Raw genomic sequence first — 17,752 nt, 5'->3', positions numbered from 1 at the left:
TGTATATTTAAAGTGGTTCTCTTTATGTAAATTCTTATGACTGCCATTTACACGTGAATTCAGTAGACTCTTTTGTTCAGAGCATTTGAGACAAGCTGCTCAAAAAAGCTTAGTAATGCTGATGACCTTAACCACCAAAACACCACTAATACCAAGTAGTGTGAACTCAAAGCGAAGGTCTTGTGTAACATCTATGCAAAATGTTAGCTTGAACTGGGACCCTTATTAGTTGGACGCATATAGGTGTATTTTAATGTGTTTAACTGGACCTACTCTGCACCTGGTATTATGAGCAGGTTTTTATAACACTGTAATGCAGAGACTGTGCTGCTCACTACTCTGATTTGTTAGATTTTGTAATTAGGGTTGCACGATTTGGTAAAATTGTCATGCTGTGATTATTGAGGTCAAATAGAGGTCGATTTTCTGTAATGTCTCGTATAGTCTGTTTTTTTTTCTTGTATAGTCCTTACTTAATGTATAGTGCTATTTATGTCTGTACTTTTGAGAGTCACTAACAGCTGGAACCAAACGGTTTTATTGTCCCTGACGTCCTTCGACAGCTGATTGGTGTCCCCCATGGTGGTGGAGAGGTTTGAATAGAAAAGGTTGACTCTGTGACAGGTGTCTTTTATACACATAATGAGTTGATATTAGGAGTTCTTTCTTAAAGGAACAGGATTAATTTGGGTCTGTGGGAGTCGGAATTGTTGCTGGTTGGTACAGGATCAAATACACATTTCACTCAAACAAATACAAATAAAAAAAAAATATAAAAAAACAATTATATATTTTTCTCTCTCTGGTAAAATAAACCTACCATAAAAGACTTCATTTCTTTGAGGGTTTTTTTTTTTGGCTACCAGTTTGGTGTCTGTCTGCTCTGCATCTTCACCTCATCATGATTGTAATAGGATTAATGGTGCAGCACTACTCTGGATTTTATGTAACTGTAATGCTGCAGATGACAGGTAGCATGACTGCATGCAGAAACAGGGAAGTCTTGCAAAATTGCTGACATGATGTGGAAAGCCAAAATGTTCTCCTGATTCGTTTGCTCGCCAGAGTGTTATTTCTTCTGTTAATTTCAAAACAAATGTCACAATATGTTCAGGAACCTACTGATCATTTATTATTAAGCATGTTCATCACGTATGACGTGCTTTTGTGGAACTGAAGTTTTGCTGAGCCTCACCAAGGCATTTGCTTTTCCCTCTTTGTCTAAATGAGAGGGAAAAAAGACTTATACATATGCACAAGAGCAGCATTTCTGTATATACATAATATCATCTTAACAGTGTAGTGTTCAGGAGATTTAGCTTCAAGAATGAACCTTTTTAGTCAAGTTCATACAGGACAAGAACTAGCTATGAGCATTCAGACCTTCAGAGATTTCAGAAAGTTTATTTTGATGTCCGGTGAAGGTTTATTTTTTGCCTTTATTCAGTAGCAATATTCCTCAATAGTTAAGGAATGAGGATGTAATTGGACTGTAATTAATAGCAACAGTCTGCTACAATGGCTTACCACCACATTTTGCATGAACAGTTCTGCATTTATGCTGCCATCAATAAACAGTACACTTCAACAATTAATAAATTACAAACCCGATTACAAAAAAGTTGGGACACTGTACAAATTGTGAATAAAAAAGGAATGCATTAATTTACAAATGTCATAAACTTCTATTTTATTCACAATAGAATAATGATAACATATCAAATGTGAGACATTTTGAATTTTCATGCCAAATATTGGCTCATTTTTGATTTCATGAGAGCTACACATTCCCAAAAAATTGGGACAGGTAGCAATAAGAGGCCGGAAAAGTTAAATGTACATATAAGGAACAGCTGGAGAACCAATTTGCAACTTATTAGGTCAATTGGCAACATGATTGGGTATAAAAAGAGCCTCTCAGAGTGGCAGTGTCTCTCAGAAGTCAAGATGGGCAGAGGATCACCAATTCTCCCCAATGCTGCGGCTAAAAATTGTGGCGCAATATCAAAAAGGAGTTTCTTAGAGAAAAATTGCAGAGTTTGCAAAGAGCATCCTAACCACTAGACCACCAGGGAACCGGGTAAAAGATTGTATAAATGAAGAAATAAAGCGGTGAAATATTTTTACAGTATACTACTGTAACATAGTATAAAAAAATTACATGCACCATTATATATCCTTATCTTGGAGGCAGAGAGCACTGATGAAGGATAGATCTGAGCTGAAGGTTTAGGATCCATTCATGACAGTTTGGCACATATGACAAAAGGCAGTTTGGGATTGCACTGAGAAACATCTGGAGTGTAACGTAAATCCACTGACCCACTTGCTGCCTCTCCCAGACTGATTAAATTAAGGCTAGTATAGGCTTTTATTTTTGACTTCTTTTCGTCAGTCCAGAGTCTGTGTGGGCTGTGGCTTTGGTCAGCTATTGTTTCTCTCTGAATTTGTGTGTGTGGTCATATGTGTGACCCTTAGACCTTTTCAAATCCTCTTTCTTTCGCTCATCTCTTATTCCACCTCACAGCTCGTTTACTCCCACATTTCTCAGCTGTTTGACCTTCTATTTCTCACTCCCTTTTTATGTGCATGGATGTCTTGTGTCCTCCCTACATGTCATGCCATGCTCCTTAGAGCTCTTCAGCCTTTCACCATTATCTCCTAGTCAGGGGTCTTTTACTGCCTTCACTGTTAAACTTCACCTTCAGCCTCTCTGTGGACCTCACTGCCTCCAAAAAGTCTGTTAAGACAAGCATTTGGTGTATATGTAATAGCATGTAGTATCTCTCAGCTTCAGTACTTGGAATGGAATGCATTTTGTTGTGGTTTCATTCATCAATGTCTTACCTCTTTATTCCTAGAATGCATTATTCAAACATATAATTCAGCCATTGGGAATAGGAAATCCTGCCTGCAAGCTTTCGATGTAACACCTATTTTAAGTCATGGCACTTACATATATCACATCAGAGCAATTAATGATTCATAACGTTGAGTTTCAAACTCAGCGTGTGTGAATCAGGAAATCATTAACGACTACGATCACTGTAATTTGCAATTAGCACATTTTTAGCACAACATTTTCATCAAATGGTTTCTCTAATATTTATAGAAAAATTAATTGCATTTAACAAAAATGTATTACCGGGGCATGGTTTGTGATTACAGTGGTGAAAATGATGCCACAAGAGTTCTATTCAGGAAAAACCTGGCAACCTCAGAAGCAGAAACAGTACTCGGGTCATTTCAATATTTTGAATGAGCCACCCAGACAAGTGGGATAAGCACCCATTAAAAACCGGCTGAACGCAAGTAGCTTTTCTCAGGTATCTGCAACTGTATGTTTGGCTATATTAAGTCACTGATTCATGAACACGACTCATAAAAAAACCTGGTTTATCTGGTTATATCTTATTTTTCTCCTTTTCGGCTGCTCCCTTTAGGGGTCGCCACGGCGGATCATCCGTCTTCATACCCCCCTGTCCTCTACGTCTGCTTCTTTCAAACCAACTACCTGAATGTCTTCCCTTTACCATATCCATAAACCTCCTCCTTGGTCTTCCTATTCTCCACCCACTCCACCCTGCCTTCACAATTTTCTTCACTTTTCTAACACACTCTCCATTACTTTGCATGGTTGATTCCAGGTACCTAGTTATATAAACATTAAAATGTGTCCAATTAGCTGATTCGTAAAACAGAATTAGATTTGATCTTAGTTTATAAAGGTGTTATACTATATTTGAGTACGGTTTTGGATATCAAGGCTACCAAATACAGAAGTACAGAAAAAAACCTAATTTTATATTCACCGCTGAACATTTTGAATATGAATAACAATGCACAATATATACAGTATATTGTAAAACATTTATATTGTTCACTCAGGAAAAGATGAACAGTGCCTAAAATGTAAGATTTCTAAATGTAGAAGTTAAGATAATATGAACTATACCACATCACTCTTGTATTCTCTGATCAAAATTAATCAGAAGCTATTGTTAATTTTCGATAACCACTGGACTGATAGTAGTCACATGTCCTAGTTCTAATGTGTATCATTTCTATAGTAACAACTGATATGGCACCAACATAAACAGATTAAAATAAAATGTTTTATGAAGGAGTCCCCGTTATTTATAACTGTAAATTTATTGCCATAGGAAAGTTTCTTTTAATTTATTATTTAAGTTCGAGAAAGAAAAAAAGAAAGAAAGGCTAGCGAGGGAACATGGAAAATGGCATACTGCTAAGATGCCATTTAGATGTTAGATGTTAAACCTGAATCCTGAATGATCTGCAATTATCTAACACTTTTGTGTAATTCCCCCCCAATTTTTAGGGGAAAAAAGTAATATACATCCTCAAACAATCTAAAATACTAGTCCTAATCCTATAGGATTAAGGAATTTGATACATTTTTAAGCTCATATACTTTGTAAAACCCGGGTGCTTGGGAACGGATTATAAACTGAGTAGCACATAGTGTGCATATAATTTATGAAATGATCTTAATGTCTCAGTTTAATTGTAACATTTGTTGTTTTTATAACCATTTATAAAACAAAGTAGGAATTACCCCACATTTCTGCAGGTGTTCCCAGCTGTTTTCAAACTGTTTTTAGATTTAATTTGCTGGTTTGCTTTACAGGATAATGACGTCCTGGAAGTACATAATTTGACAGAAAATTGACAGTTAACATCATAATTTTAGAGTGCCAGGAAATGATCTATCTTTAATCAACGGTCATCGAGATCTGCCCAGTTATTTATAGTGTTTTTTTTTTCGATTGGTTGGAGGGAATAATGCTATATCATGAATTTGAACTTTCCAAAGAAGATAAGGTTCTTATTCATTGTCAAAAGAGCAACATCATCCTCTGTCTTGAGATATATGAGAATAATAATAATGAGTATATTAGTATATTAAATTTGATTTTTAACTGAGTACATGACCATGCTGATGGTACAATTAGGCTCCTTTAAGAAGCACAAAATTCCTAACCACAAATTCAATACAATTATATAACGTTATGGTTCTATTGTCCTGTTTATCGTCTCTGGCCATCTGAACAGGAGGAAACTGCAGTTGCCATGCCATTGTTTCTGGATTCTTAGACTTGCAGTGTGTTTGGCTCCGACTGTAAATCCCATGAAATAAATATTTTACTGCGCCCCATAAAACATACTAACACACTATGTCCTTTCTTGTCTTGATTAAGCTTTCCAGAATAATCCAGACTTTTAACCGTTCCCATTCTCCTCTTTGAAAAGTTTAATATGGTGAAGGTTGCACAAACGTTTTGCATTCTGAGAACAATCTGAATGTATAAAAAGAAAAAAAGCTATTGACCTCTTCTATGATTGCAGCACAGACCGAGAATATAAAGTGAAATAAAATCCAATGGTTGATGTTGATGTTTATTGTATGTGAGATCGTCGTATTGATTGATATCAATAGAGCTTTTATTCCTTTTTTTTTTTCCTATCCATGGATTTTACAGATCCGCTTTAAAAAATAGAGATTGGAAACAAACAATCTTCACCGAGTTTTATTAATTCGAATCATTAATCATTAGATTTAGATCAAGATTTAGATCAAGACTAAAGTGAATTTCTGGGTGTTTATAGTCTCTTAGTTATTATTGCGCAATCCACGGTTGTGCATTTAGCAGAAGTGTGAGAGAGAGAGAGAGAGAGAGAGAGAGAGAGAGAGAGAAGGTATCATCCACAGACTAAAAAGGAATGTAGATCTTGTCTACAAGTCCTGCTGGAACCTTTTCGCTGTATTGCCTGCATGATTTCACTGAATATGGCAGTTGCTCTGGTGAAGCACTGAGAGCACAAACTATTTCTCTTTCTCTCTCTCTCTCTCTCTCTCTCTCTCTCTCTCTCTCTCTCTCTCTTGTTTTCTCTCTCTCTTTCTCTCTGTCTTTCTCTTTTTAATTTGGCTCTTTCCATTGCCATTACTCAGCCAAACTGCCTAAGTGGGGCAAACTAACATTAACAAAGCCTACCAAGTAAAAACATCTTAACCACGACACAAAAACACGTGCATGCATGTTTTATACACACCGTGACATGGAAACGTTATCAGCGGTTTGCGTCCATCCTGTGGTCGTTGTGGAGAGGAGCCACTTTCTCTAAAACACTGCAAGCTCTTTTTTAAACAGTGCTGGGAGGATTGTGTGTGTATATCCTATTTGAATTTCTCTATTTCAAAAGAAATAGCTCTGAACCCATGTTTAGCTGTGTATCAGCTATATCTGTAACACAATGTGTAATTACCGAAGAAATTACCAAAGAAATTCACTTGTCCCTGATTTGTACTGATAAGTACTGGAAGTCTAAGGGCAGTTGCTTCATATACACATATGTTTGACTGAAAGATTTATTGGAAGCACATATTGCATAAATGTTTTGTAATGTTTTAGTTTTGAAATTAGATTTTCATTTCTGGATTATAATATGGGACAGTGAGAGTTCTGTCCCTTCAGGAGGCATTCAGGGTCATTAGGTTAAAAACAGCAGTTTCTTGAACATTCTTTGTGGCTTTCTTTTCTTGCTAACACACAATGTTTATCACTGTCACAGCCTTTCAGCTCGTTCTTGCTTTTACTCTCTTAAGCTTCAAGAGTCTCGACATGTTTATATGCACTGACCTTCAGCTTAGACTGCCTGAGGAGCTGCTTTCTACATCTGCACTAAATAACCAGATGGCAATGATTTCTACTCCGTCCTTTCGGTTGTCTCTTGTATGTCCAGGAATACGGGACAAAAAAGACAGACTATTACAATTACACACAGACACTCAGCTGCAACTAATCACTGAGGGTTAAAATCTTAATAAGGAAGGGATTTTTATGTAGCAGGATTTTCACATTTTCATGAAAACCCCTGGCTTTCTTTAAACCTAACGAGGTGGTGTTTCAAAGTTTGGAAATTGGCTCTGTTTACAAGAAAGATGTTTTCTGCGATTTGTGATGAATCTCCGCAGGGGTGTAAAAACGGTGACCTTTGAACCGGATCTTAATTTTCGGGCAGAGGGTAAAGTCTGCAGGAACCAAATCTGGTGAGTAGGGTGGGTGCAGAAGTGAAATCATGTGGATTGTTCTCCGACGATCATCATGCACAAGTTGCCGAATGACTTCGACATTTTCAGGGGATGAGCTCATTGAAGGTCTTCCTGATCTCTCGTCGTCTTCCAGTGATGTTTGAACGACTCATTGCAGCATTGCTGTATGTCAAACGTATTTCATGTGAAACGTCTCTGTGAAAGATTTGCTCTTCGTTCTAACTTGCTGTCTATGAGCAAACGTGGTAACGCACGTGGTCAGGACAGCACATGTTCGCACCGTTAGTCTCGAAACCTTTCGATGCCACATTGTTATAATCAAATTTTGAAAGCATTACTGTTTTGCTGATGGGATTTATTTTATGTATTTGATTATGTATGTGTTAATTGCTATAATAGATTCAAGTGACTCAAACATTTAGTCAATTATGAGTACTTGAGTACTTTTCCACTGACCATTCATAGTATTCAGGATTCTGACAGTAACAGCCAATATTAAATCAGGGCATCATTCGGTTTATTTGGCTGCTTTTGCTTTATAAATGATTTCAAGCATCTGTTATGTTAATGGCAGTGGTCTGAAGTGGCTAATTCTATACAGTATGTTTTGGGAAACATTATTGTGCTGAAACTGGGCTTTAAACCACATAATAACATAGTTTAACTGTGCGTCACACAAATCCGACATCATAACAACAGGATTTAATTATTTCCAGGTTTTATTTTTATTTTTTTTTATACCTTTGTGAACCAAAAATCTCACACTGAGACTTTCTGCCACTGGTTTTCCACCAAACCTGAAGGCCTTTATTGGAGTGAAAATAGTTTCTGCTTTCTACTGAAAATCTTCTTCTCTGCAAGACCATTGTGCTTTCACTCTGGTGCCAGATGAATCCGCCAGATGCTAAGCAAGGATTTGTCTACATTTCCTTCCATTGCATATGGAATGGCCTTTAACTATTGTCCCTCTGGTGGAGACGGTTTTTTAGGGTGTTTTACTGCTTCATTTCCCCTTTTTTCTTGATTTCTTTGACAGTTCGAACATCTTGAAAATCTAGTTTGCTTTCTGAATTATTTTCAATAAATGTTATAGCTTAAGGCTGTTGTTGTCAAAGTGGTTAGGGATCGGTAAAGCATAGCCAGGGGGTTCATGATTCTGCTTTTGTTACAGTGGTAGAAATAACAACCCACATAATGATTATATCATTAATATATGTAGGGTTCATCAGACCTAATGAGTGTTCTGTTGAGTCAGGAATGGAAAGCTGTTTGGCTGCAAAACCTATTATTTTCAAAAAGAAAAAATAATTCAATAATGTTTTTGAAATAAATCCGTAATCATGTGATCAGTGGACTGTAGTTTTCATGGTCTGGTTACAAAAAAATGAAGAAATTCTGTTGTAAAACCCTTCTTTGTGGCGGTACAGACAGCCGTTGGAATTACCATATGTGCTAACTTCCCTCATGGGATTTGGCTAATCATTGGCCTATTAAGCTGAATCTAGTGCCTTGGTGTTGTAATAATATTTAAATGTATTGTTTTATTTACTACCATGATGCTTTAATATAATTCTAAGTAGTTCTGATCGTAGTATCTACAGTACTCTTCCATTAAAAAGTGGTCTCGGTTTGATGTAGTCTTATATGTATATTAAATTACGGGGACATTTTTTATGTGTAGACTTAACTGGTTAAAAATATCCCTCCAAATTTGAAAGGAAACCTACACCACTGCTGAGCAAGGATGAGTAAAATGAGGCTAGCAGTCTAATAGAGTGGGAGGAGATGCCAATAAATGCTGTGAGGGGTCCAGGAAATGTTCTGTGTCATGTCCTGGAGTCCAGGAGGTGTCTATAATTATGTATTTAAGCAATCGGCAGTCTGCAGAGAGGAATGACATCAGCTGTATCACTGACATTTTACAGTAAACTGATATGATATATGATGTCAATTTTCAACCCAAAAATGTTCCATCTAAACCTTTATTTATCCTAATTTGCCCCTGTGGTGAAGCAGAATTCTTGGTTGTCAGCCATTTTGGTAGTATTAAAAATGCCTCACACTAGTTCTCTTAACACATAGTCCTATGGTGTCTGTGCAATGTCTATACATACGAGTACGTAAGCTATACAGAATGTTTTTGTCTGTGCAAAAAAAAACATCTCTGGTTACCGTGCCTCATTACCAAGTAAGGAATGGTTTTAGCTCAGGTTTTGACCAGTGTATATACTGTATATTTGTCTGTTTTCTTCATTATACCGAAGAAGAACGTATGTGCCACTTTATAAGCTGTGTGCTTCTTTCCTGATCAGAAAAGTCACCAAGGGCATTGTAGATCGCATCCTAAAAGTCTCAGAGAATTCATTTAAGTTCAGGCATGTTAAAAATCTAACATATTTCTGTGGCTGCATTTAAATACTTCTCCCACTATTGCAACATACAATCCTAAAAATTCAAAGGTATCCAGAATTCAGTACTTTCAATCACATTAATAGTGCACTATATTTTCCATGTTTTCCACACTAATTATAATAAATCAATGCAAACTAGACCAATTGAAAATGCATTCAAATTGAGCAATATTTTAAAATTCTATTAAAACAAAAGGTCTGAAATATTTTCTTCCGAAGTTTTTCTTCCAAAACAAACCCATTAACCAAGTCACACAAGTGCATTAATCTAAAATCTTACCACAGTTAAGAGAAAATTTAATTTCCACTTATAGGTCTTTCCAGCAAAAAAAACCCAAAAATGCCCAAAGACTTGATGGAAATTATGGTTTGAGTAGCAGGACATCTGATAGACCAAACAATGAAGAAAACACCTTTGAGATTTGGATTGAGTAGGTTAAAATAGGTCGAAAACGTTTGGACATTGGGTTGCTCTCTGCGGTTGCCGTGTTGTTGAGTTCTGTGCCGCAGTTTAAAGGAAAATTCTCTGTGAAAGGAATCACCGTATCCAATCTATCAATCACACATCATCTGCCTCCAAGAAACTAATGGAAGTTCCACTTAACCTGCCAGGGCCAGTTCTGTTTCTTATCTTCCCTTACTGAAAAGCAAACTCTGCAATAGATTTACCACAACACTAATGTGACAGCTTTTCAACATACAACAGCACACACCAATACCCTTTATCCTTTGACAAACAGTAATGCTATATTTTTTTTTTTTGCCCTCCTGCAAATATAATTATAGTCTGTCTCACCAGCACACACACCCTGACTAAATGTTATTTTCTCTCTCTTGTAGACTCTTAGAAGACTGGAGTCATATCATTTACCATATTCTAGTATTTAAGTCTACTACAGTCATTATGGTATTTGAAATACATAGAAGCAAATATTTTGAAATAACCATATGTCAGTCATGTGACAACATACTGACCACTGACCTACTAACGATGCCTGAGTGTGTCTGTTCTTTTTCCTTTTTTTATGCTGAAACCTAACTGTTAATACTGTGGTAATAGTGTGTGTGTGTGTGTGTGTGTGTGTGTGTGTGTGTGTGTGTGTGTGTGGTCTGACCACAGGCCTGTTGGACGATGAGAATGTGCGTATGATGCTGCAAGGCACGAGGATGGTTAAAGTACGTTCACCACGCTGGCAGAAACACCGGGGCTTTAGGCTGCTGGAGGACTGTGTCACGGTGTGGTGTGAGTCCAGCAAAACCTCACACAAAGCCAAGAGACGTCAGACCTGTGAGTGTTTTACACACACACACACACACACACACACACACACACACACACACACATCGTATACCTATATAATTTACTACAAAATTTCACTTTGAATTGAAAAGCTCAAACTTTTAATGATTAAAGTGGAGATTACAGAGATAAAACGGTAATAAAAGAATGTATAAGATGGCACGAGGAAGAAACTTTGAGAGGCACCAGACTCAAAAGGGAACTCATCCTCATCTGGGTGTCACTGAATGTCCATTCGTTATTAATTAAATATTAATTAATATAATATTAATTAAAGTCCAAATCCATCCGCCAAAGTTCTTGAGTTTCTCAGTAACTTTATGAATCTTTAGGCAGTTGATGTGGAACCATCCACAGCTGCACAGAGCGGTCTCTATTTAAAGAGAACTTCATGCAGAGGTAGGGCATCAGGATAAATCAGGCAGATCCAAAGAAAAGAAAGAGACAGGATCACTGGTACCTCAAAAGTCTGTTTAACGAGAGGGAAGGAGAGTAGAGAGGTGACAGGGAGAGAGAGATAAGGATTGTTAAGCATTCTTATTGTTTTATACATCTTCAGAAAAGGGGGATTAATTAATAAATTGATTATAAGCAACTGTCCCAGGTCACTAAATCGTCATTAATAGTAAGTGCAACCAACATAAGTATAATAATGTATTCTGGATTTAGACTCTGTAGAAATATCAATAGAACAGGTAGAGTCTGGTATGTCACACTTAAAAAGATGTTGTTCAATTTTTTCAGAATGACTTGTTATGTTTTCGAGAACAAGCAACATTCCAGTGCTGCAGGATGGAATTTACATTCCTACATTAAGGAAGCTGAAAACTGTCTCTTTATCAGATGTAGCAGACTCACCAGCACCAATCAGAACGTAAACATCTGACTTAATGCCTGCAAGTTGTGTTTAGCTGGATTAGTTTCTGTTTTACATACAAACTCGTTTGAGTTCTGAAAGTGGGAGTAAACTAACTGAGAACAAAATGCCACATAGGATATTTACATCATTTACCATCTAGCTATGACTTTGTGTTTAAAATTTGCTTCCTGGATTCACTTTGTTGAAAGTATGTATGAGGGGACAAGGAGGATCTGTCTCTCTCTGTTAAAATAAACCTACCATAAAAATTTCTTTGTAAGGGGGTAAAATCAGCAGGGGATCAAATAATTATTTCCCCAACTGTAAGAGGAATAACATGATGTGAAATTCAATAGTGTTTTATTGATATTAATCAAATTTGGCGCTGTAACTACACATGAATCTTAATCACTTCAGATCTGTCCAGTCCTCCACTACGCGGGAGCCTCGACGTATTTGCAAACACGGAAAATATGATTTCATCTTTAAATCTGCCTGCAAGTAATGATGATTATTTACTGTCCATCGCACCATCTGTTGGCTCGAAGGTTTGTTCCATTTTGGTATAGCCTGATAGACGTTCTGACGCTGGGTTCGTTTCCAAGAGTGTTGAATCCTGTTTGAGTTTTGTGTAGTAAATAAAGGCTTTTGTATAAGTTGAAAACATTAGCGAGTTCCTCTTATTTACTTTGAAGAGCTGTAAATGACCCTAAAAAGATGAAGTCATGTATTTGGTGAATGTCATGTACACACAGTGATTCATGAAGCAATGTTGTGTTATTCAAAAATAATTGTGTATTGAGAAAAGACAATATTTCACTGTTGTAATACCTCTTTTTATGCTAGTAACGAGGACAAACTAGGAAGGTGGTAGCTAACTGTTTGAGGCATTGGACTTTAGATCCTTGTGGACATGAGTTCAGATCCCAGCTACACTAAACTGCTCTTGGGCTTCTTGGCAAGTTCTTTAACCCCATAGCTGCTTCATTGTATGAATGAAATAAATGTAAGTTGCTCTGAATAAGGTTGTCTGCCAAATGCCACAAATGTAAGTATACTTGAACACATCTTACACAGCTTTGTCTTCAGAGTTTCTGAATCCTAATTAGATTTTTTAAAATCAAGATTTGTTTCGAATGCCTGCTTTGACCATCGCTGTTTCATTTACTGATGGTCTTGTGCTGTAAAACATAAAAATAAAAACCTGACCTTAGTATATTAATTGGTTAAATAGCTAACAGATTTGGCACATAATTAGATTTTGTCTAACATTAGCTTTAACTTTAGTAGCTGGAAAAGTTTGGCTATGCTAATGTTACATCAGTAATAATATTTTGTCATAAATTAAACCAAATGCTAGCAAGCTGAAAAATATTAGCATGATGTATTGTGTAAACCAACAGCCATGTTTCACAGGTATAGATAACATAGCTAACAATTCTGTCAATTAAAACGATTAGCTATTTATAAAGCTGTGAAAATGAGCTAATAATATTTTTCTTTCCAAACCTATGGCCAGTGCAATTAGGAAATTAACTAATATTGACCAATATTGCATGAAAACTAGCCAAAATTAGCTGTTTTGTTATGTGAACCTGAAACCAATGTCAACTAAAAACTAGCTAATATTGGGTTAATTATTGTACTAAACCTATGCAAAAGATTCTAGAAAACTAGCGAACACTAGGCTAATGCCAATGTTATTCATTAGATCAGTTATTGTGCTGTACTCTCTAAACTTTGAGGTATAATATTTCATGGGATCGCCTAAACCCTATGGAGAACATGGATTACACGGTAGACAGAAATCCTTGACTAAATTGTACTTGAATTGTATTTTATCTACACCGATTTGTCATTTCCACATTTCTATGTCATCGTCTTCAAGACAACCGTTATAATTTTTCAGCGAATTAACATTGACACTAAAGACAAAGACGCTAAAGCTACTGTAGCAACACAGATGCATGCATTATTGGTGGTTTATAGAGATGATTCCTAGTGGATAAACCAGACACCCTTAACAATACAAAAGCTGCTTAACATCTTAGTCGTCAGGGTTGTGCCAGCACAACCGATATCCCAGTGTTCTCAGGTGTTATTGTTAAGCAATAGATTAAATAAAAAGGGAGAAGAGTAACCATTACTAACTATACATCATTCTAAAGCTCTAAGCCTCAAGCAGCAATTTCAGATCAATGGAAAACTTATAACGAATGTTTTTTGCTGAATTTGTGTAAGCAGTACACAACAACATGCATAAAAAAATGCACTACTTACATTATTATTGTAATAACGAGTCACAAACACATCCACCGCTGCAAATCCCGGTTTATTAGGAAAGATGAGGCTCCACTGAACAACATGCCGTAAAGCAGTTTTGCTCCAACCGAACGATTATGTTGTAATTTGGATGCTTATTCTTTTGTTTACGTCACAGAACTTCAGCTGGTGTTTGTGTGTATATATTTCTGAATAATTTTCGCATTAAAAAACAACATCTTGCTGGTAAAAAAACAAATATGGCTGGTAGAATATAGTGTTATAAAATGCTTGAGACCACAAAATAAAAAAATAATGAAAAAATAAAAAAGTAATAGAGGCGTAGTCTTTGGTTGAGTCTCCACTATAGGCAGGTGCCATGACGATGCATTACCACAAACTACTGACATAATCCAATCTTGCTTCAGTTGTACTCAGAGTTTTGAGCCTTTATATATAAGGTATTGTCAAAAGTTCAGGTTTGCTTTTTACCTAGTCATTGTAAACTATTGTTAGCTCTCTTGTGCCTGTTTTTCTCTGACTGTTTACTCAGGCAGTTGCTCGTATTGAGTTCTGCCTCTAATCTCGTTCGAGAGTGGAAAAACTCGAATACCTTCTGCCAAGGCTGCCTCAGTTTTGCACAGGAATGCTATGGCACAGATCAGACCTTCTCACCCACAGCTTTCATATGTGCACCATACTACAGTGGAAACAAACTTTTGTGAACAGTTTGTGGTTTGGAACGAAGTAAAGCAAATAAAACCACAGATCATAGACAAACTAGCCCAGGCACTTTTGTTTTTTTTGCCAATTTTCTGTCACTGTCTCTCTCTTTCTCTTTTTCTCACACACAGAAACAAGCGAAGGTTTGAATTTAAAGGGTAACACTATATTTACAGCTATCTCATACACATGTTCTCTCAGACACTCATTCTTTTAATACTTTAATGCACCCCGTTTGCCAGTTCTTAGCAACCCAACACACATCTGCGTCACTTAGCACACTCAGGATAGAACAATGGGGGTCATGTGCCTTTCCAGTTCTAATTTTAATCTATTAAGTTTATGTGGCACCTTCGAGAATTTGTTTAAAATAAGAGACAGTTCGAGGTCAGGTAGTTATAACACGTCGTAAACACTATTTTGGTGGTGCCCAGTATTCATTTCATGCCAGTCAAGTTGATGTTGACTCAGCATAAGGAAAACCAGATCTGACAAGAATCCTCAAAACTGTTTGACACACTGTTTCTCACTTTGCACTGCAAGCAAAGGAGCTGATATGTCCAATAACAAAACGTGATTATAAACATGAAGAAATCATGTATGTACACTTATTATTGATTTTTTAATGTCCAGGAAACTATTAAATCAAATTTTCTGCCTTCCACAATTTGCTAGCTTGCTTGATCATTTAAAGTAAACTTGAATGTCACACACACACACATGATTTATGATGAGCAGGCTTTTAATACTTCCGTGACATTGTGTTCCTTGGGGCGTTAATAGTAGTGTAGGTAGGCGAGGTTTGCAGGAAACTTTATGTTGTGATTACTGAAAACATGACTGACATGTTTCACATTACATCAGTCAGAGAAAGGACTTAGCGAGCAGTCATTTAGCTGGCTAATCTACAACAGTGTTATGAAACTTGTTCAGCTTGTCATTTAATCCTCGTCATTAGTAAATGTTTTAAATAAATGGTAAGCATTATATTATGGTCTGGTTTTTGTTTAGCTAGGTCCGGGCAGTTAGCTATGTTTACCTTCTTTGGTGAAATTTAGCTAGCGAATGTAACGTGGCAGATACTCACTAATTCCGTCCACCAGGTTTTCTCTTACTTATAAGGAGACATAAGGGATATTTAACAGCAGGCCAAACCAGCAGATGCAACAGATAAAGCGGAGCACAATGATATTTAGATATAGTTTTATAACATGCACCTGGTTTCCTGCTATCTATTATTAATCCTCTGGCATATCATTCATGATGGATTTAAAACCACTGGGCCTCTTTTGCAACATTCTAAAACTGCGCCCGCCCAAGTCAGTTTTTACTGGGTTGGTTCTGAACTGAAATATTTGAATCCAAACAGAGCAATCCCTGAAGGAGTTCATTTAATGACCTTTAAAATGTCTTTAGTGTGTGTAGTGTGTAGTTTTTGGTTAATGAACTTGAAAGCCTTATTGTGTGATGTATTGATATAGAGATACACTATATTGCCAAAAGTATTTGGTCACCTGGTCATCAGAATGGTATGTGACTTTTGAGCTTTGCATTCCACATTTAGTCCCAGTTTGCTCTTATAATTGCCTCCACTCTTCTGGGAAGATGTTCCACCACATTTTGGAGTGTGCTTATGGATATTTGTGCTTATCAGCCACAAGGGTGTTACAAAAGGCAGGTACTGATGTAGGTGAAGTAAAGAGGCCTGGGGTGCAGTCAGCGTTCACATTTATCCTAAGATGTTCAGTAGGGATGAGCTCTATAGCAGGCCGATCAAGATCTTCCTCTCCAAAGCATGTAAACCAGATCTTCAAGGAGCTCACTTTGTGCACAAGGGCATTGCCATGCTGGAACAGGTTTGGGGTTCCGATTTTGGTAACAGTTTGGAAAAGAACCACATATAGCAGGTAAGGTCAGGTGACCCAATACTTTTGGCAATATAGTGTATAATTGTATCTTCCTAATTGGGGTACATCCCTAACTAGATATAATATCTCAGTACACCAATAGTGCCTAATATGAATGTAGAGTTGCTCGCACATTCCAAAAAAAGAGTGCGTACATTCCTGCATACCTCCTGAATCATTAACATGAAAGGAAAACTAAAAACATTTTTCTGCACAACTATATTTATTTATATATTACTTGTCATAAATCTGGTAGCTGGCACAATCGTTCATTCCTCTCTCGCTAAATTCTTCCCCAAACTGTTTCCACAATGCTGGAGGTAGTTGTATTGAAAGTCTTTGGAAAAGGTAGCATCAGATTGTTCCCTCTAAATCTGGTCCAGCATGACAAGACCCCTGTGCACAAATCCAAATTCCTAAAGATATGCTTTACATGGTTTGGATTGGAAGATCTTGAGAGTTCTGAGCTCATAACCCCTTTTCAACACCTTGGGTTAAATTGGAATCATTGCTGTAGCTATCGGTTATTTTAGTATTCTAGAATCTAAAATTGCAGTTTTGTGTGTGTGTGTGTGTGTGTGTGTGTGTGTATGTGTGTGTGTGTGTGTGTGTGTATGAGTGCATGTATGTGTGCCATTTTTTTGTGGAAAGACATATGTGGTCTCTACTTTCGTGCATCAGTGCATTATTTACAGACGTCATTTCCAGTGGCATTGACACAGTGACTAAAAACAAAACCCATACATATGCCAGGAATTAGTTTATTTTTTGCCACCCTCAATCTTTCGGAGTACATAATCTTTTTATAGTATGATGGTGGGTTAAAATCATTAAAAAGCATTTTTAAAGCAGGTTATTAGACACGTATCAGTATGACGAGTCTGACTGGATTCTTCATTGACAGGCGCTTTAATATGAAACAACAAGCATACATGAACGAATAAAATGTTTTGGAGATTTCATTTCCTGTTACTAAATGCTTTGGCAACATTATTTACTGCATTTTTCTTTATCTGGTACCATCCACTGTATGCTATTATTATGGCGTGTGTTTAGACAAACAGCCTCAATGGGCAAGCTGTCTGTGGAGGGAGAGCTTAGAGAAGGAAGAAATAGCAAACAGACAAAAGGTCCAATTAATTACTGGGTTTTATTTTCACTAGGGACTAGTTTTGTAACATGCCAACAGATGGCAGCACAAGGCTGTACGCACAG

The 17,752-nt window shown here is 36.9% G+C and overlaps 1 protein-coding gene across 1 annotated transcript in view; it reads left to right on the top strand.

Moving 5' to 3' along the window:
* Positions 1–17,752, top strand: part of plcd3a (phospholipase C, delta 3a) — a 34,680-nt gene that overhangs the window by 1,726 nt on the left and 15,202 nt on the right. The window contains exon 2 of the mRNA XM_083567271.1: positions 10,607–10,774. Within this exon, the coding sequence (XP_083423397.1) occupies positions 10,607–10,774 (168 nt within the window). The remainder of the gene's footprint in view (positions 1–10,606; positions 10,775–17,752) is intronic.

This window comes from Silurus aristotelis, assembly GCF_946808225.1.
Source record: "Silurus aristotelis genome assembly, chromosome: 17".
In the NCBI taxonomy this organism is placed as follows: domain Eukaryota; kingdom Metazoa; phylum Chordata; class Actinopteri; order Siluriformes; family Siluridae; genus Silurus; species Silurus aristotelis.
This window is presented reverse-complemented; position numbering and strand designations above follow the sequence as displayed.